At 43.6% G+C, this 19,781-nt stretch overlaps 1 protein-coding gene across 2 annotated transcripts in view; it reads left to right on the plus strand.

Moving 5' to 3' along the window:
- LAMA3 (laminin subunit alpha 3) overlaps positions 1 to 19,781 on the plus strand; it is a 264,369-nt gene continuing 244,588 nt past the window's right edge. The window contains exon 1 of one of the 2 annotated variants that reach the window (XM_059409368.1): positions 1 to 837. In XM_059409368.1, the coding sequence (XP_059265351.1) occupies positions 559 to 837 (279 nt within the window). In that variant the 5' untranslated portion in view covers positions 1 to 558. The remainder of the gene's footprint in view (positions 838 to 19,781) is intronic. The other variant, XM_059409366.1, reaches the window with a different exon arrangement.

Here is a 19,781-nt window from a genome sequence, read left to right on the forward strand (position 1 = left end):
AGACTCTGAATGCGCTGTAGTGCCACAGATACTGTTGGCGCACAGTGTTTGAGAAATTGACGGGACTTGTCTTTTGACAACTGAGACGTCCGGGAAGCCACGAGGTCTTTGATTTAAGTTCTGCACGCAGTGCCAATTTGTTCTAATGTCTCACCCAAGCCTCCCCCTTTGTCCGAGGTCCGGGCTGGCTTTTCTGACTGGTCTGAGACCGTGAGCAGCTGGAGAGGAGGACGTTCTGATTTCTGCGCGGGGCGTGAAGGTGGGGCGGTCCCGGCCCCCGCCTCTGCTGCCAGGGTGAGAGCCCGGGAACGCCTTTCGCTCTCCCCGCCCGCGAAGTTTGCAGGGCGCAGCGCGCTGCAGAGACCTGGTCTGCTGGCCCGAGGCTGTGCGCTGTCAGTTCCTGCTTCATTGGGCGTCCGCTCCAGCCGCCGCAGGCTCCACACCAGAGAAGCCGACTGCACCGCGAGGGCTCGCGGCGCGTGGGGCGGGGGCGCGGATTAGCCGCCGCCCACACCCAGGGCTGAGCTCGCTCCTCCCGGGGTGATTGCGCGCTGCAGGATGGCGGCGGCCGCGCGGGTTCCAGGCTGGGTATTGAGGCCGGTTCTGCTGCTCCTGCTGCTGCTGCTGCTGCTGCTGCCGCCCGCCGTGAACGCCGCTCGGGAACCCCGTACCGCGGCCCGGCTCAGACTGCACCCGCCCTACTTCAACCTGGCCGAGGCGGCGAGGATTTCGGCCACCGCCACCTGCGGAGAGCGGGAGCCCGGCGGCGCGCGGCCCGAGCTCTACTGCAAGTTGGTCGGGGGGCCCACCGCCGCGGTTAGCGGCCACACCATCCAGGTACGGTCCTGGGAGTGAATGAGGGCGGGGTGGCGAGGGGCCGGCCCCCTCTCGGCGCAGGCCTGCGGCCCTCAGCACAAGGAGGGGTCTTTCCCCGTGCGCTAGCGATACCAGGAGACAGGGAAGGGCTCCCCCGGGCCCCGCGCGGGCGGGCGACCCTGGGAGATGGGCTCGGTGCCCCGTAGCGATCCTGCGGGAGCTCCGCCCTTGCCAGTTCGCCTCCCGAGGCCGGGACCAGTAGAGCACTCGAGGTAAGTGAAGGCTGAGGTCAAGTTTGCGGGCGCAGAGGTGAAAGTCCCCTGATGCGCCTCGGGGTGCATGGAACTGTCGCCCCATGCTGCCTCCATCACTCAAGCAGCGCCCGGCCAGGCCATGAGTGCCCCCTCGGCTTCACTGGCGCGCCTCCTTCCAGGCACTTCTGTCTCCCCGACCTTATTGGGAGAAGTTGGTTGCAGTGGGTTTCCGTGGCGAGTTTGGAGAGAACTTTTAGGTTGTATCGGTAGCACCCCTCCCTCCGGTGTCACGAAGATGCACCTCACCGCCCTTCCCGAAGCGTCCGCGTTCAGGTCACTGTGGCGAATGAGACTTGAACTGTTCAGAGATGGACCCTGCGCTCAGGGTCCATCAGACTCTTACCGCGAACACCTGGCGTAAATGATAAAGTTGCTGGTGCTTAATCAGCATCTGGGGTGCCCCAGGTCTTCACCCACGGACCCTCACAGCAGCGCAGGGAACCGGAGCGGTTGGACAGGTTAAGAAACGTGCCTGAGTCTTAAAGGAAGGCAGCGGGATTTGAACCCAGTCCTGACTTGAAATCCTCTTTACGCTGAGCCGTAATTCAGAATTGCTCCCCTCGTTCTACTGGGAAATATTGCTGAGGAATGGGAAAGTGCTGCCGGAAGAGGGAGTAATTTCGGAACTTGCGCTCCGCGAGCAAAAGATTACCATTGAGAATCTAGGTCAGGGTTTTAGAAACTCTTGGTTGCGCACTTCCATAAACAACAATAGCTGAACATGGAATGCCAATACGTGCTTATTTACTTGTAAACTATATGCATGTATTGCTTTATTAATATAGGGTGAGTACTAGAGGACAGGCAAGAATAGAAATAAAAAACTAAAATAACAATGATGAAAATACTTTTTAATTTCCTTTATTAACAGCGCCAAGTAAGTTTGATTTCTTTAAATATTTAATTTCTTTTTTTTAAAGGCAGGTGGTAACTTTTTTTTTTAAAGACTTTATTTATTAATTTGACAGGCAGAGATCACAAGTAGGCAGAGCAGGGGTTGGGGGGGGGAGCAGGCTCCCTGCTGAGCACAGAGCCCAATGCGGGGCTCCATCCCAGAACCCTGGGATCATGACCTGAGCTGAAGGCAGAGGATTTAACCCACTGAGCCACCCAGCTGCCCCTAAATATTTAATTTCTGATTGTAACTATTTATAAATATACAAGTGTGATTATGTATATCATTATTTTTGGCAAAGTTAGTTTAGAACTTATGATCTGTCAATTCAAGGTCGGTTTTATATTGATAGTTGAAATCAGTAGTTGTCACAGCTGAAAAGATAGCTCAAAAATCTGTAGATTCAAGAAGGACCCCTGCACTGACCACTGAGTTCCAGAACAATTCACAGAGCCCAGGGCAAAATGAAAATGTGAGCCCCCTGTTCAAAGATTATGAATTTCAAGATGGTGATAGCAGAGCCTCAAATTAAGTGAGGGGGCCTTTGGGAGCATGGAATTCTGTGTAACTGGGCAGGTCTGATACTGTCTGAATTCTTGAAATCATGGTACTCATATTTCTGCCCATCCTTCAATTATTCTAAAAATTTTTTAAAGTAGACACTTGGCCAGTCAATGTTTGCTTTTCAGATGGCATTCAGTACTTCCTGGTAGGAAGGTGTTATGTTTTAAGGGTTTAAAAAAATAGATTTAAAACTCACTGCAAGTAGTTTTTGGGAAAATATTAAAATACATTACAAAATTCTTTGTCCAGGTTTTTAAACTGTGCAAATAGGAGAAATTTTAGGGTACCCTAGTTCTGTCTTTTGAACAACAGAAATATGAAACATTTCCAAACATCTATTTTCCAAAGCACTCTTTTCAAAATGTACATTTCTTTAGAATCTTATTTGCTTTTTCACACATTGTTGATACAATACCTTTACTTTCATAGGTACCTCTATTTTTTTGTAAATATGTATCAGGTAGTACATTACTGGCAGTTCCTTGTCATCCCGGAAAGAGCAAATCTGGAATTTTTTGTGGAAAAAAAAAAAAAAAGTATGACTCAACTTTAAATTTCAAAGTTTTAAATACTTTACCATGAGATAAACAGTGAATGTGTGTCATTGAAAGAATTTCTTTGTCACTCCTCATTTTAGTACATGGTTGGAACTGTTCTGCTGTTTAGGAGAATAGAACCCACGTGTCTACTTAATCAGGCCCACGTAAGCTTCGGTGTGTCATGGTCAGATGAGAGCCTGGTGCAACCCCTCCTCCTCTACCCTTGGGCAGACAGACACTCAGGACCATTGTGACCGCTGGCTCGTGGATGGGGTAAAGCCCTAAGCAGAGTGCACACTAAATATTAGTCAAACTGAATTTCTTCATTTTTAAATGAAAAAAACACATTTTGATATTCCTTTCTGGCACCCCATTGGATTGCCTGGCACACCCAACTTTGCAGAGAGCTGTTCTGACTACGGGAAGAGGAAGTGCAAGGGGAAGAAATTTTCAAATATCTCCTCTCCCCGAGATTTGCCTGGGAATGGGCCAACCTTTACTCTCTTCATCTGGCATTTTCTTTTGAACGCTCTTAGGTTGATACTATGGTCTTGGAGGTCCAGAAAAGTCATATTTTCTGTGCTGATTGAGTTTCCAGGATAGGTCCTTAAACTTTGGTGCACAGTCCTAGATAGAGTAGGAAGTGGCTTTTCTGAGATCATTCAGCAGACTGTGTTTCTAGGACAAGCTATAGCCTTTGGAAAAAGAATGCTATCCGGTGTTATACTGTGTTCTCAGAAATAAGGGGTGAACAAGAGTGCTGCTGAATAGTGCTTTCTGCTTTCACAGCTGAGGGCTTGAGAAGATGTACTGATTGCTGACGTGAGAACTCTTATCTAATGAGGACAGAAGTGTGTTGGAGACAAGACAGGGAAGGGGAGTTCTAGAAGTTGGGCTCTCAGATGCTCGCTCTAGCCCCGTGTTGGCAGCCACAGGTGCAGACCTACCTTTCAGGATACCGAGGGGTGATGGGACTTGGAAGGGTGGGAGATTATGACTGATCAGTTGGTTGTACCCGAATGATGATTATCTTGAATGTGTTTATGCTCAAGATGGGAAATGGAGAGGAGTAACTAAAATAGTTGTTTCTTGAGCTTTCTAAAAATAAATCTTCAGGGCCAGCCAGGATTTAGAATTTCAGGCCAGAAGGATTTTGCAAAAAATGTAAAAAAAAAAAAAAGAATAAAAGTTATGTCTTAGAATAAAGCCTGGGTTTATGGTCCTGATTCTATAATAATAATCCTGATTCTTGAATGGTAGCATGTGCCCACAGGCAGGACATTTTAAAAGTCTGAATTTTGTTTATTGTGTGAAAAATGCTCACTGTTGTTTCTCTGGATGTAAAACTCATTAATTAAGATTTTATATACTTGTTACTGCTTAGACATTAAATTTTTGATGTTTGAGAGGTCTTTGATTCAGGGATTTTGTCTGTCTGGTTCATAGTTGTGTCCTGTGCATAGCACAAAGCCTGGAACAGTATGTGTGCTCAGAAAATACTAAAGGAAAAGATAGTGGAATGAAGATACAACTAAGGGCTATAAAGAAGTCAATGTAAAGAATAGACAAGAAAAATGCACAAATTAATTCTATTCTGCTAAGAAGTTAACTACCACTGAAATCTATCACACCTTATGCTTCAATTTTAAATGTTTCCTTACCTATGGAGTTAAAAAAAATCATTATTTACCGACATCTGATAGAGATGATGATAAAATATAAGGGGAAGGCTGTATTGAAAATGTAACCTTGGGGGCGACTGGGTGGCTCAGTGGGTTAAAGTCTCTGCCTTCGGCTCAGGTCATGGTCCCAGGGTCCTGGGATCGAGTCCCACATCGAGCCCCGCATCGGGCTCTCTGCTCCGCAGGGAGCCTGCTTCGTCCTCTCTCTCTGCCTGCCTCTCTGCCTACTTGTGATCTCTGTCTGTGAAATAAATAAATAAAATCTTAAAAAAAAAAAAAGAAAGAAAATGTAACCTTGTGTTTGGTTTAGCTTGGCATAAACATGACACAAAGAATGAAATGAACATATTTACCACACATGCGATGTTGATTTTGTACATTGACAGTTCAACATGTCTTCCGTTATATTCCTTTATTACATTATAATTTATGCACAGGAATGTGTATCTAGCCTGAATGACAGTGGTAAAGAAGTTCCCACATGTGAGTTACAGCCAGGAGCAAGAATGCTTGTCACAAAGCAGTCTGGGTTGTGTGTTTGTGTGACTTGGACTAATGGCCATAAACAGGAAACTCATTTCACTAAGGCTGTTTATAGAACCATTGTGAAAGAGAAACCATTTTTTGGCTTCAACAAGGGACTTTTCCTTTGTGAAACTGATAAGAAAGTGTTGGGCAAGGGCTGAGAAATCAAAGACATTACTATTCCATTGATATATTTGTAACAGTTCTTAGCTGTGAGTTATTTTAAGACTTCAGACAAATGACTGCAGTAAGCAATTTAAAGATGAATTTTTAAAAATGATTTTCCTAGTAGTTCTGTGTGAACATTAGCAAAGTTTAGAATGAAAGTTTATGTGCAAATCATTCGAACGTAAATGTTTTCCTTTGGAGAGTCAGGTTCACTCACCAGCTGTGGAACATGGTTCCACACACAGAATGTCAGCAATTTTTAAGTGTTTGCTTCAACAAGTCATAGATTTTGCTGGAGCTCATGGGTCTTCAGGGTTGTAGAAGATGAATACTTGGTGGTGAGAATGTTCAGTCCTTGAATTGTAGGATTTTACTTTATGTTCTGAATTACCTGTGCCATTGAGAACGTGGATCATTTAATCTGAGAAAAAGAAGTATATAGTCATAGGGAAAGAGAAGGACAAAGGTGATTAATTTCAGCCCCTCACTTATGAGAAAACTATACTTAAGCCATTATAGAAAGTTAGCTGTGTGCATTTTACATCTTTAGTGCATATATGAATGTGAAAAGTACACATTTTATTCATATTTTTTAAACCAAAACTAGATTGAAGTATATGAGTCATTTTTGACACTTTTATAGAGGCATAATTTAAATAGTATATAACATGCATCCATTGTAGGTGTGAATTAAATATTTTTAAATAAATTTATAGAGTTGTACAACAATCACTAGAATGCAGTTTTAGAACATTTCCACCAGCTCCAAATGTTCTCTTGTGTCAACACACGCAATTTCCACATCTATTTCCACTGCTATGATTTCTGCCTCTAAAAGTTTCTCATTTCTGTAAATTTCATATAAATGAAATGACACAACATGTGGTTTTTTGTGTCTAAATTTTTTAAAAAGATTTTATTTATTTATTTGACAGAGAGAGAGATTACAAGTAGGCAGAGAGGCAGGCAGAGAGGGAGAGGGGGAAGCAGGGTCCCCGCTGAGCAGAGAACCTGATGCGGGGCTCGATCCCAGGATTCTGGGATCATGACCTGAGCTGAAGGCAGAGGTTTTAACCCACTGAGCCCCCTAGGTGCCCCGTGTCTAATTTTTTTTTTTTCAAGATTTAACTTATTTATTTGACAGAGAGGAAGAGAGAGCAAGAGAGGGAGCACAAGCAGGGGGAGTGGAAGAGGGAGAGGCTGAGCAGGGAGCCTGATGCGGGGCTCAATCCCAGGACTCTAGGATCATGACCTGAGCCAAAGGCAGACACTCAAAAACTGAGCCACCCACATGCCCCAACTTTTTTTTTTTTTTTTTTAAGAGGGGGAGGGCCTGGTAAGGGCAAAAGGAGAGGAAGAGAGAGAATCTTAAGCAGATTGCCTACCTATCGAGGAGCTGGACAAGGGGCTTGATCTCATGACCCTGAGACCTAGACATGAGCTGAAGTCAAGAGCATTCTTAACTGACTGAGCCACCCGAGCATCCTTTTGTGTCTGACTTCCCTCACCTGGCATAATGATTTTGTGGTTTGTTAATATTGCTGTACGATTTACTGGTTTGCTTTTTATTGCAGAAAATAGTATGTTGTTGTATACTTCATTTTCTTTATCCAAACCATGGACATTTGGACTATTTTTAGGTTTTGGCTACTATAAGTATGCCTCTACGAACATTCACAAACAAATCTTTGCGTGGACATATGTTTTCAGTTTTCTTGGGTTGATTCCTAGGAGTGGAATTGCTGGATCACATAGTAAATTTATGTTTAATTTTTTGCGAAACACCAATTATTGAAATGAAGCCCTGATGTCTCCAACTAATATTATGGAACTGTTTCTCCCTTCAGTTCTGTCCATTTTTGCTTCATGTATATGTGAGGCTTTTTTGTTTGATATAGATATATTTACATTGTTATATCTTGAAGGATTGGCCCTTCTATCAATGTGTAATGTGTGTCTTTATCTTTTGCAACAATTTGACTTCAAGTTTATTTTGTCTGATGTTAGTATAATCGTCACCACTCTCTTTGGATTACTATTTGTGCACAAAATCTTTTTCTGTCTTTTAATTTTCAATTCATTTGTGTCTTTGGATCTAAATCTCTTGTAGGTCGGCATTGTGGTCCCCCCCCCAAATCTATTCTGCAAATCTTTGCCTTTTCATTGTTAAGTTGAACCCATTTACTTTTAAAGTGATTGCTGATAAGGAGGGCCTTCTGCCATTTTGCTCTTTGTTTTTATAAGTCTTCTATTTTTTGGTTCCTCAGTTCCTCAGTTAGTACTTTCTTTTGTGTTTAATTTCTCTTCCCAATGAACCATTTTCCTCCATTTACTTCTCTGTATTTATTTTCACAGTGGTTACTCTGGGGATTATAGTTAACATCCTAAATTTACAACAGTCCAGTTTCAGCTGACCATCAGCTTAGCTTCAGTAGTATCTAAAACTAGGCTTCTATACAAGTCTGTGCCCACTTCTTTATGATGCTGTCTTCACAAATTAGATCTTTACACATTGTTGCTTATTGACATAAATATATAATTATTGTTCTATGCATTTGTTTTGTAAATCATATGGGACAAACCCAAATTCCAATAATGCTGGCTTTTGTATTTATCTATGTAGTTAGCTGTACTGGTGTTTTGTTTTGTTTTTTAAAGATTTACTTATTTGACAGAGAGAGACACAGCAAGAGATGGAACACAGCAGGGAGAGTGGGAGAGGGAGAGGCAGGCTTCTCCTGGAACAGGGAGCGTGATATGGAGCTTGATGCCAGGACCCTGGGATCATGACCTGAGCTGAAAGCAGATGCTTAAAGACTGAGCCACCCAGGCACCCCTGTATTGGTGTTTTTTATTTCTTTGTATGGCTTTAATTTATATCCTAGTATCCTTTCATCTCAGCTGAAGGACTACTTTAGCATCTCTAGCCTTTTGGCCTTCAGTTGGGCAGGTCTACCAGCAACAAACTCCTTTCAACTTTTGTTTATTTGGGAATGTTCTAATTTCTCCCTCATTTTTGAAGGATAATTTTTACCAGGTATGGAATTCTTGACTGACAGTTTTTTCCTTTCAGCATTTTAAATACATCAACTTGATGCCTTCTGGCTTCCATGGTTTCTGATGGAATGCAGGCTGTTAATCTTATTGAGGATCCTGTATGTGATAAATTTCTTCTCTTTTGGTGTTTTCAAGATTTTCTCTTTGATCTTTTGAGAGTTTGATTATAATGAGTCTTGGTGGGGATCTCTTTGAGTTTGTCTTGCTTGGAATTTGTTAAGCTTCTTGGATGTGTAGATTCATGTCTTTATTCCAATTTGGGCAGTTTCAACCATTATTTCTTCCAGTGTCCTTTCTGCCTCTTTCTCGCTCTTCTGCTGGGACTCCCAAAATGTGTATGTTGGTCTGTAACAGGTCACAGTCCTATAGGTGCCTTGAGCTTTGCTTATTTTTGTTATTTATTTATGTATTTATTTGACAGAAATCACAAGCAGGCAGAGAGGCAGGCAGAGACAGAGAGAGAGGAGGAAGCAGGCTCCCTGCTGAGCAGAGAGCCCAATGCAGGGCTCGATCCCAGGACCCTGGGATCATGACCTGAGCCAAAGGCAGAGGCTCTAACCCACTGAGCCACCCAGGCGCCCCTATTTTTGTTCATTCTTTTTTCTTTGTTATTCTCATGCTAGATCTTTTCAGTCAACTTATCTTTAAGTTCACTGATTATAAGTTGTTGTAGGTTTTCGAACAGATTCCAGAGTTCTGAAAATGTTTGTTTCAGTAGCTTTTTTTGTGAGATTAATTGTTGCTTTAGTGAGGAACAGATCCTTGAAGCTTTTTCCTCTGCTATTTTTTGTGATATCCTTACATCTTCTTTTTGAGTGCTTCCTTGCTTTCTGGTACCACAACATGTATCAGGGCAATTTTTTTTTTTTTTTTTGCTCCTGCCTAGGAACCAACTGGTTTTTCAAGGAGCATTATTTTATGGGTGCAGTGTTTAGAAACCAAGATCTGGATATGAGGTACTGTTTAGTAAATGCTCATTGTTATAGTATATCATTGCTTTTAGACACTCTCAGTGGACAGAGCTAGGAAATATATGCTAATTTCTACATGTACACACATCCACACTGGAAATGCAATTGATTTTTGCATATGGATCTTGTATCCTGTGACCTTGCTGTAGATTTTTTGTAGACTTCAGTATTTTCTACACACAGAACTACATGTGTTTTATTTTTTCCTTTCCAATCTGTATGCCTTTAATTTCTTTCAATTAATTAATTAATTAATTCACTTCACTTATTAAGTGGGTCTTACATGTCATGTTTGATGATGAGGATGCAAAAATGATCTAGACATGATCTTTCTGTAGATGACTAGTGTTTTTGTGGCCTAATTTTCTTAAAAGACCAGGGAAATTCCTATGAGGGAAAATAGGATATCATCTCATTGTATATATCATCAAATTACTCTCACTTAGAGGTGAATAATTCTGGCTATACAATCATATAGAGCTGAGTTTGAATTCTAACTCTACAGCTCTTTGACCTTGGAAAATTGCATAACCTCAGTTTCCCCATATATAAGACAGAATTAATATTCTGTCTATCTCACACATTTATTGGGAGGATAAACAACACTCAATATATATTGTGGTACATCATGCCCAGTAAATGTGTTTACAGTGGTGAATGACAACAATGATTTTTCATAATAATCATTTAAAATTTTTGAGTAAGAAATTCTTTTTTTTCTTTTAAAGATCTTATTTATTTAGAGAGAGTGTGTGAGTGAGTGGGGGAAGGGATAAAGGGAGAGGGAGAGAGAATGCCATGCAGATTCCACACTGAGCATGGAACCCAATGCGGAACTCAGTCTCATGACCCTGAGATCATGACCTGAGCCAAAATCTAGAGTTAGACACTTAACTGAGTGAACCATCCAGACACCCCTAAAAAATTATTTTGATAACAAACTGTATGGTGCATTATATACTGAACATATTTGGCATGGGAAATAATCCACAGGCATTTTTGCAGAATAGCAGTGTTAAATTTTCTTAGTACTGTGTTAATAACTAGATATTATTTTTTACAAAGGGACACATTTTTATAGCAATTAGAGAAGTATTTTGGGGGGAGAGCAGCCATGGAATTGGACAAGAAGCTGCTGTTCATGCAACCAGCCTTGGAGACAGAAGGGTTGCACTTCCTGCACATCCTGGGAAGCACCCCATCCTCCCCACCCCCGCTAGTCCCTGTGGCTGGGACATCACCCACTGAAGGTGTTCAGCTTCATCCTTCTTTCTGTGGTGTTCCAGAAGCTTTTCACCCAGCCGAGGGCCTTGAGGCAGAGGCAACTGAACTGCTGTGGAACCTGATGTTGTTGTTAAAGGACAAGAGGCTTTAGCAGCTGTCAAAATGGAAGAGGAATTAAATATGCAGAGTGAAAAGTATAAGGAAAAACTAAGGCAGCTTGAAGAAGAACAACAACAAAAAAAAAGAGACAGAGCTTGAAATGTGGGACAGCATGCAAGAAGGAAAAGGTATGATGGAAATGTAAGAGAGCCCCCAGAAGAAGACACTGCAGGGCTTTCTATTTCATGTCATTGTGAAATGAAAATCTGACAGACACCATCAGTGACAGGGGCAATTGGTCACACTTCACTAAAGCCAGTGACTGTATTCATTGATTTCATAGGTAACTGTTAATTAGTAGCTAAAGGCTTCTGGGTGATTAACAGTCTTGATAAAAGAGACCTAGTAACGGTTTTTCAAGTTAAAAGCCCCTACTGGTATGACAGTCTCTGTGATGGGTTGTGCTAAATGATGTCTTCCTTATAAATGGTGAGCCCACCAGTGAGAACTTCTAATGCAGCCAGGTGACGGGGTTGTTTCTACATATTTATTGTTATGTTCAAAACTTTGGAAAAAAGAAACTATTAAAATGCAAAGAACACTTTAAACATCTTTATTAAATTCAAGGAAATTCTTTATGAACTTGAATTTGTCTATCAAACATTAAACAAAATTTAGCATTCCAAAAAAAAAAGTAACATTTTGGAGGGAGGTTTTCATTCATTAAGGTTAATGTTGGTGGTAATAATATATTCTTCCAAATTGGAAATTTTTTTTTTTTTTTTTTTTTGGTTGTGGTTTAAGCTTTCATGAAACCTGCATTAACCCTTGCTCAACATTCTGGAACCATTTGCCTGGTGAGGAAAAAGTTTCATTAAATGGTACCTCAGTGGTCTTAGTCAATGGAATTGGCTGTATACATGGGCTCCTGGCCAAGGCACACATAGGGGCTGAAATCCAGTCTGGGCAAGCTGTGTCTGTTTAGAGGCAGCGAGCCTTTTTTCTGCTTCATTAAAAAAAAAAAAAAAAAAGCTTTTTTTCATGAGCTAGCAGGGCCTTGATTAGATCCCTCATGCCAACAGGGTGGAAAATGCCTTGAGGAACGCCAACTCATTGAATCTCACATATCCTGCCATTTTTTTCAAAGTCATAAACATACTGTATTTTCTTAGTGGTTTTCCCATCCTAGATGCTCATAAGAAAACACATCTGAAATCAATAAATGAACATTAGCTGGAGAGAAATATGGTTTTTAATTTATGCAGAGCTTAACTGTTGAGAAGTGGGAAAAAGACTTCTCCACTACTTTCAAGTTACACCCTCTACTGCATATACTGTGTACAGAAGTGATACCAAGCAAAGAGGCAGAAGGTTAGGCAGGGGGAACAGCCTCGTGATCAGGAGACTTACTGCCCTACTCAATGCACGGTGCTAATTACACATACACTTACATAACATTTATGGATGCTTGGCACTGTTCTAAAGCACCTTACATGTACTTACGTCTTGATTTTCATAACCGTTGTGGAGGCGATCCTCTTATTGTGCTCATTTTATAGAGAGGGATCTGAAGTACAGAGAGGTTAAGTGCATTGTTTAAGAGCAGAAAGCTGGTACGTGGTACAGCCAGGGATTCTGGCTGCAGAGTTCATGTTCATACCCACTCTGCTAACGACTCCTTCCTCAGAGCCACAGCCAAACAGGGCACCATCTCGGTAATTCCATTCATTACCCTGGAACCATTTATCTTCATGACTGGTGTCCTTATTAGCTAGATCTGGAGCTCTCTGAGGGTGGGGCCACCATTTCCTGCTCATGTCTGTCTTCCCTGTGATAGGGTGTCCCCCACATGCCGTAGATGCTTTCTGAAGAAACTTTCAAAGGGCAACACCATCATAGAATTTTCCTACTGGAGCAACACCTGGATAGAAGTGCCGTTTGACAAAAAACCAAAAATCAAAAACCTGAATTTCAACACCCTGCCTTTGGAAGGCAGGTGTGGCCCTGATGTGTTGAATTTCAAAGTAGAGGTATCTGATACAGGGCCAAGACCAAGAAATCGGTAAAAGGCAAGAAAGGATCCTTCCTCTATGGATTACAGATGAAGCAGTGCCCTGCCAACACCTCAATTTCAAACTTCTAGCTTCCAGAACCGAGACATGACATTTCTGTTGTTCACAGCCACCCAATTTATAGTACTTTGGTATGGCCCTGGCAGAAGAATATAGTAACTGTTCGTCTTCTGGGCTGCCAAAACAAGATACTATGGATTGGGTAACTTATAAACAACCGAAATTTATTTCTCACTGTTCTCGAGTTTCCTTGGGGAAATCCAAGGTCAAGATGTGGGCAGGTTCAGTGTTTGGTGAAGACCCACTTCCAGTTCATGTTTCTTTGCTGTGTCCTCACAGAGAGGGAGAGATGAGGGGTCTCTCCATGGCCTCTCATAATTATAAGGGTACTAATCCCATTCAGCTCATCCTCATCCCATCATCTTGGGGGTTAGGACTTAATGTATGGAATTGTGGGGAGGGGGGACACCCAGATATGCAGCCCATTGCAGTAACTTTAAGTCAGATAACCAGTTTCTGTCAGTCAGCACTGCTCACGGAGTATTCAGCGTGTGAGCTATCTGTGTGTGGGGGAGGGGAAGGTGAAGGACACTGCTTGAGGCTCCCTGGGTGGTTCTAGGCTGTCTGTTCTTGAGACTCTGCAATCTGGCAACTCACAGTGTAGTCTCTAAATAGAATGGGGATTGCTCTTGGCTGATCAAATATTTAGGAATCACCTACCTTGAGGCATCTTTAAATATGTAGAACATATAAGAAGGGCATAAAGTAAGGATTGACTAATGCAGGTGTGACTCTGGGAGTTTGGGGACGATGGATACATGGCTACTGTGAGCCTTGGATCCCTTTAGCACAGCGGTGGGATGATTCCTTCACTGCTAATGAGAGGGCTGCGGGGCTAGGTCAGGGGAAGGGTGGGGTGGGCTCGTGAGATGAAGGTCCCAGTTCCCTATGTCCTGGGACTGGCTCAGCATAGACTAAATATGGCAGAGGATTTGTGTGCGCAAAAGACCTCAGTGGCAAAGATTCTATGCAAGGTAGTTCGCACAGTGATTTGAAGAGAACAAAAATTTCAGACTTTCAAATTTTCGCAGTGTCTTCTCTGTTTCCAGGTGGTTTTCCTATTTCATGGTGACAACCTATCATTTAGTGTTATCTTTAATGCGATCTTGAATGTTTTTAGAAAAATTAGCAGAAAATGGTGGAAGACCTCATTTGGAAAATCTCTTATAGGATTGCCATAAACTAATTGAAGTTTTTTTTTCCTTTCGTTTAATTTCATTATATTTTGGGTCAACTTAGTAGACTTTTATCTGAGTAAAGATACAGCTATTGAAATCAGTCTTTCTAATGATAATAAAATATTTGTTCCCTCTCTCTGAGCACCGTGTAAGTCTTTGTCCCTCTCTTGTACTTGGTGTTACCTGCAGCCTCAATTTTCTTTGATCATTTGCTGGCCTCGGTTCTGGGAGTCGTTTTCTCTGGCTGTTCTGTAGAGCAGTTGTCCCTCTAGCTTAGGAGGATTGAAGCTGAAACAAATCACTTTAGAACTGCTTGACTAACCACAAGGAAGATGAGGCGGGGGACTTAAGAATCCCGACAGAGATGTTTATAACCAGTGGTTCTCTGTCTTCACTAACACAGAATCGAAGAGGATGTGTAATATTGCATCACAAGGGATGGGGATCAGCTCTGGGGAGGAACTGCCCAAAGCAGAGTGTCCTGCATCACTGAAAGGATTTTTAAAGAGGAGGAAAGTCCTTTACTAGGTCAAAATCCCGTGTGTCATCTCTTCAGTCCATCTGTAGACAGTGAGGCTTTGACCGACCAACCTCGTGGGGAAGCTGCCCTCCCCACGCCAAGCCTGTACACAGGAGTATGTTGCACTCTTCCGCAGGGGGTTGCAGCCAAGGGCTCAGGTCCCCCGTCCAGCCACGCTCACACGCATCTCTGCATTCCCAGTCCAGGAGCCCCAGTCAGAGGCCCCCAGTGAGGTAACTGGTGCATCCCAAATGCCTCCCCAGACACTTCCGATGGGCTGCTCTGGCTGAGGCACGTTTCCCCGATGACTGGGTATTCTTCTACTCCCACTCTTCTCTTCTCCTTTCCTTCCATCCTCTGGGCTCAGAAAAAGGCAGGAGCCTTTTGTTCAGGGCTCCTTGGCGGTGAGATCCTTCTCCTGTCATCTGACCCCTGCCTGGTGCTGTTCTTTGGGGAAAAAAATGAAACACTGGGATGCTGGTACTTTGCTTCTTGCCTTCACGGTCGTAGTGAATGAATGAAGTCTTGAGTCTTACTTTCAAACTGGCTTGTCCTCATTGACCATCTCAGCACTTGGAAACTCAACTGGGGCTGGTAGAACTTCTGTAAATGATATTTTGAAAATATTTATTTATTTATTAGAGAGGGAGAAGTGTAGGGGGAGCCAGTATGGGGTGGAGGAGGGGCAGAGGGAGAAAATCTCAAGCAGACTCAAGCTGAGCACAGAGCCCAACGCAGGGCTCGATCTCATGACCCTGAGATCACGACCTGAGCCAAAATCACGAAGCTCACGACCTGAGCTTAATGGGCTGAGCCACCCAGGTGCCCTGGATAATTCTTAATGTAGATTCTTATCAACGAAGGCAAGAACTGCTACCTGGAGTTGGGTGTGAACATACCCTTGTGTCTGATATTCGTCCACTCCTGTATTGAACAAATATGATTGACATGTATGTGCCGGGCATAGAGGAGGAGGATGTTATGGGCGGGGACTACAGATCTGAACAAGGCAAGAAAGGTCTCTACCTGCCTGGAGCTGACATCCTATGGGGAGTTTGCAACCAGTGAGTAAACATACACAATAATGACTGTGTTTGGGTCTAGGAGAGAAGAAGCAAGATTTTGGTTTTGTAGTTCATGAAGGGAAACCTCTCCATGTTTGATAGATAGAGAAGCTTTTCTTTCTTTCTTTTTTTTTTTTTAAAGATTTTTATTTTTATTTTTTTATTTATTTGACACAGAGAGAGAGGGAGAGCACAAGTAGGCGGAGAGGCAAGCACAGAGAAAGGGGGGAAGCAGGCTCCCCACCAAGCAGAGAGCCCAATGCAGGGCTCGATCCCAGGACCCAGAGATCATGACCCAAGCCAAAGGCAGAGGCTTAGCCCACTGAACCACCCCGGTACCCCTGGAGAAGCTTTTCGAAGAGGTTTTATTGGTACAGATACTGGGGGTTGAGAAGAAATCAGCGCCATGAAGAGGGTGGGAAAATGTGTTCTACTCAGAGAGACCAACAGGTACAAGGGCCGTGAGAGGGGAACAGGCCTGGCATGTTCTGAGAACTCAGAAAGCCAGGCTGCCCTCATTGTTGCGTGTTTTGAATGTTATGCCCGAGCGAGACCTCTGTATCCTTTCCAGAATTTATAAATGCTTTGTTTTATTTTTGTAGTATTTATACCCTTTCCGGTCCTCAAAAGAATTTAGGTGACTGGTGAAATTTAAAATCTTTGAACAAAAGAGTTGAGGGAATGGGACAATGGGAAAATAAAGCTGTGGAGAGTATAATTACTTCAGAAGGAGATCAGTAACTGAAAGGGAATTGATAGGGAAAATCTTGGCTTGAGGAATGAATCAGACTATGTCCTCAAGGATTCTTTCAAGAAGAAACCAGTTGGTTCTAGAATCCCCAAAAGTATAAGAGCATGGGCTTTGGAATTAATAGAGCTTGCTTCGAAAGCATCTCTCCTCAAGATGTGATCCTTAGTGAGTTATGTTACATCTGTGAGCCTTGATGTCTTCTGTAAAATGGGGATTCAAATACCATTTAGTTCACAAGGTTATTCTGAGGATTACATGGAGTAAACCATATGCACCTGGGACACAGTTAGTGTTTAATGAATGGTAACTCTAATTAAAGATTGTTGCGGAAGTAGAAATAGGAAGGCCTTGATAAAGAGGTCACATGTGGATTAGGAGAGGGAGACATAGTTCGGGTGAAATCTCTTTTGAATGGAAGGAAATCAGCAAGAAGCCTGTTGTGGCCAGGAGAATGACCATCATTTTCTTTCTTTGCTCTTTGATTTAGACACAGTGGGAAGATGAGCAAGGAAAGTCAGTATCTAAGAAGTCTCCCAGTGCCTCTGGGAGAGGCACTATCTAAAGATAGGAGAGCTGAGTTGAGTACGTGTGGGGCTTCCTGGGCAGAGCAGACAGACGAGGGGTCAGACGTTAGGAGTTGGGAATGGGCTCTGGGTGCCCTGAAAGATGGAGCAAGTAGATTTCCATTAGAGGATAAAAAGGTGGTCTAGATTTAGTTACACTGTGCTTTTTTTTTTTTTTTTAAGATTTTATTTATTATTTGAGAGAGAGAGCATGATTAAGAGGCAGAGGTAGAAAGAGAAGCAGGCTCCCCGCTGAGCAGGAAGCCCTGACACAGGGCTCTATTCTAGGACCCTGAGATCATGACCTGAGCTGAAGGCAGGTGCCCAACCGACTGAGCCAACCAGGAGCCCCTACCTGGTGCTTTCTAGTAAGTTTAGTGATAAGAGTGTAAGTCTGCAATTTCCTGTTGTTCTGGAACATCACACACATACCCCCCCGCCCCAACCCTTTCTCCATGTCTGGGATTACTGCTCCTCCTCAGCTCATTGATCACTTTCTAGTATATTTCTTGGAGTAACAAAATAGCCTATGCCATCTTTATTTATTAACTAAATGAAGAAATATAAAGTGCCTGTCTTGTGCCAGATACTCTTCTAGGTAGTAAACAAGGCCTTGCGCTCAGGGCACTTACAATAATAATAATAAGGATGATAGACAGCAAAGCCAACAAATAAGTGCTTCCTGCTCAGAAGAAAGAGAAAGCAGGTAAGACAGTAGAAAGAGATGGCAGAGTGCAGCACTGCTTTTGATGGAGTGGACAGGGAAGACCTCTCAGAAATGGGACTTAAGTCTGGGAAAAGCATATTCTCAGGAATGGGAAGAGGAAGTGCAAAGACCCTGTGGCAGGAACCTGCTTGGCATGAATGAGGAACAGCCAGAGCATCAGTGTGGGTTGAGGTCATGAGGGAGGGGAAAGTGGAGGGCTGTTTGTTTGTCTCCTGGTAGGAGTGATCCAGGAGAGGGCCACACTGAGATGCAGGAGAGTGTGTGTGTTTAGGGGGTCTAATGGCAGATGCAAAGCCCTTGAGCAGGCAGGAGGGGCTGATTCAGTGCGTGGAGAGGATGGGGGCTGGCAGGGGGAGACTTTGGAGCACAGCTACCTTCTCCACAGCAATGGGAGGTAAGACAGGCATGTGGGAAACATGCAGGGAGCTCTGTGGATCAGGAAGATGATTCAGTGACTTCATCTGGAGAATGGGAGAGGGAGGAGGGGGTTTGAGGAGCATCGAGAATGTGTGAAATAATTCCTGGGCAAATAAAAGAGTGTCAATATAGAACAAACACAATTCTCAGTTATCCGGGGATGGAGGAGCCTAAACACATCTTCCTTTACTGGTTGTACCTGACTCCCAGGCAAGGGCCAGCAGGGACACATTTCTCTGGCCAAAGCCAAATCTCAGGTGCTGGCAGATTTGCACCTGCCCCTCCCTGGGGCTCCTCCTTCCTGCTCCCAAGTCCTACCCCCGCACCATCCCTCCCGGGTTTCCTGTCTCCACTACACCACTTCGGTAAGTTGCTTAACCTTTTTGAGATTCTGTCTTCTTATCTGTTTTTTTTTTTTTAAAGATTTTATTTATTTATCTATTTGACACAGAGAGAGAGACCACAAGTAGGCCCAGAAGCAGGCCGGGGGTGGGGTGGGGGGTGGAAGCAGGTTCCCTGCTGAGCAGGGAGCCCGATGTGGGGCTCCATCCCAGGACCCTGAGCCGAAGGCAGAGGCTTGACCCACTGAGCCATCCAGGCGCCCCTCTGTCTCCTTATCTGTAAAAGGGCTAAGTGATTGGACTCATCTTACTAGATTTGTAAAGAACGTTCTGTCACCATGTGCAAAGTACAAGGCGCCCTGTCTGGCAGGTGGATGTTTCCTTTTGTCATCACCACCATCAGTGCAGCTACTTCTGTGACTGTGGCTGCAAGATGGGTCTCTAGTGGCGTACTCCGCGTGTCCCTGTCACGGCTGCCTCTGTGGTCGCAGACTGCAGTGGGCGGAAGAGAAAGAATCAGCTGTGGGGCTTGCTAAAAATTCCAATTCTTGGCCCCCCTACCAGAGACACAGCCTTGATAATAGGGATGCAGCATCTGAAATCTGCATTTTAAACACCCCCCCCCACACACACACACCCACCCCGGGGTCCAGTGGTAATCGGAAATCCCCATGGCAGCACGATTACTTTGTGGATGATGTCTCATTGAATTTTCACAACCACTACATCCAGTTGGAGAATTAGCCCATTTAACAAAGGGAAAAAAGAGCTAAAGGGAGGCTAAATAATTCGACCAACATATAACTTGTAGAGCTAGGATTCAAATGCTCAGATTCTACTCCAAAATGCATCTTTTTGATATGAGTTAAAAGCAAAGCTGATGTGAGTTAAAAGCAAAAAACCTCCAGCATTTGGCTTGGAGGGAAACAATTTTTGAGTAGTAGGTATAAATTTTGCAGACAACATCTTATTTGCCTTCAAAAAAAAAGTACCTGGAATCAAGCCTGAGTCCCTTGTTTTGTAGATCTCTCCGATCCTTACCTCCAGGAGTGCAGCACAGTAGGATGTGTGCCCCACCCACCGTGGGGTGAAATCTGTTGCCCGCCCCTCCTCCTCCAGCTGGTGTGTATCCATATGCTCTCGTCCTGGGCTGTGCGATCGCCCTTCGTCCATCCCCCCAGATGTCCATCTGCAGGAAACACGCCCCCCCCCCGCCCCCCGTCTTAATCATTGG

Source organism: Mustela nigripes, chromosome 8 (assembly GCF_022355385.1).
Source record: "Mustela nigripes isolate SB6536 chromosome 8, MUSNIG.SB6536, whole genome shotgun sequence".
In the NCBI taxonomy this organism is placed as follows: Eukaryota; Metazoa; Chordata; class Mammalia; order Carnivora; family Mustelidae; genus Mustela; species Mustela nigripes.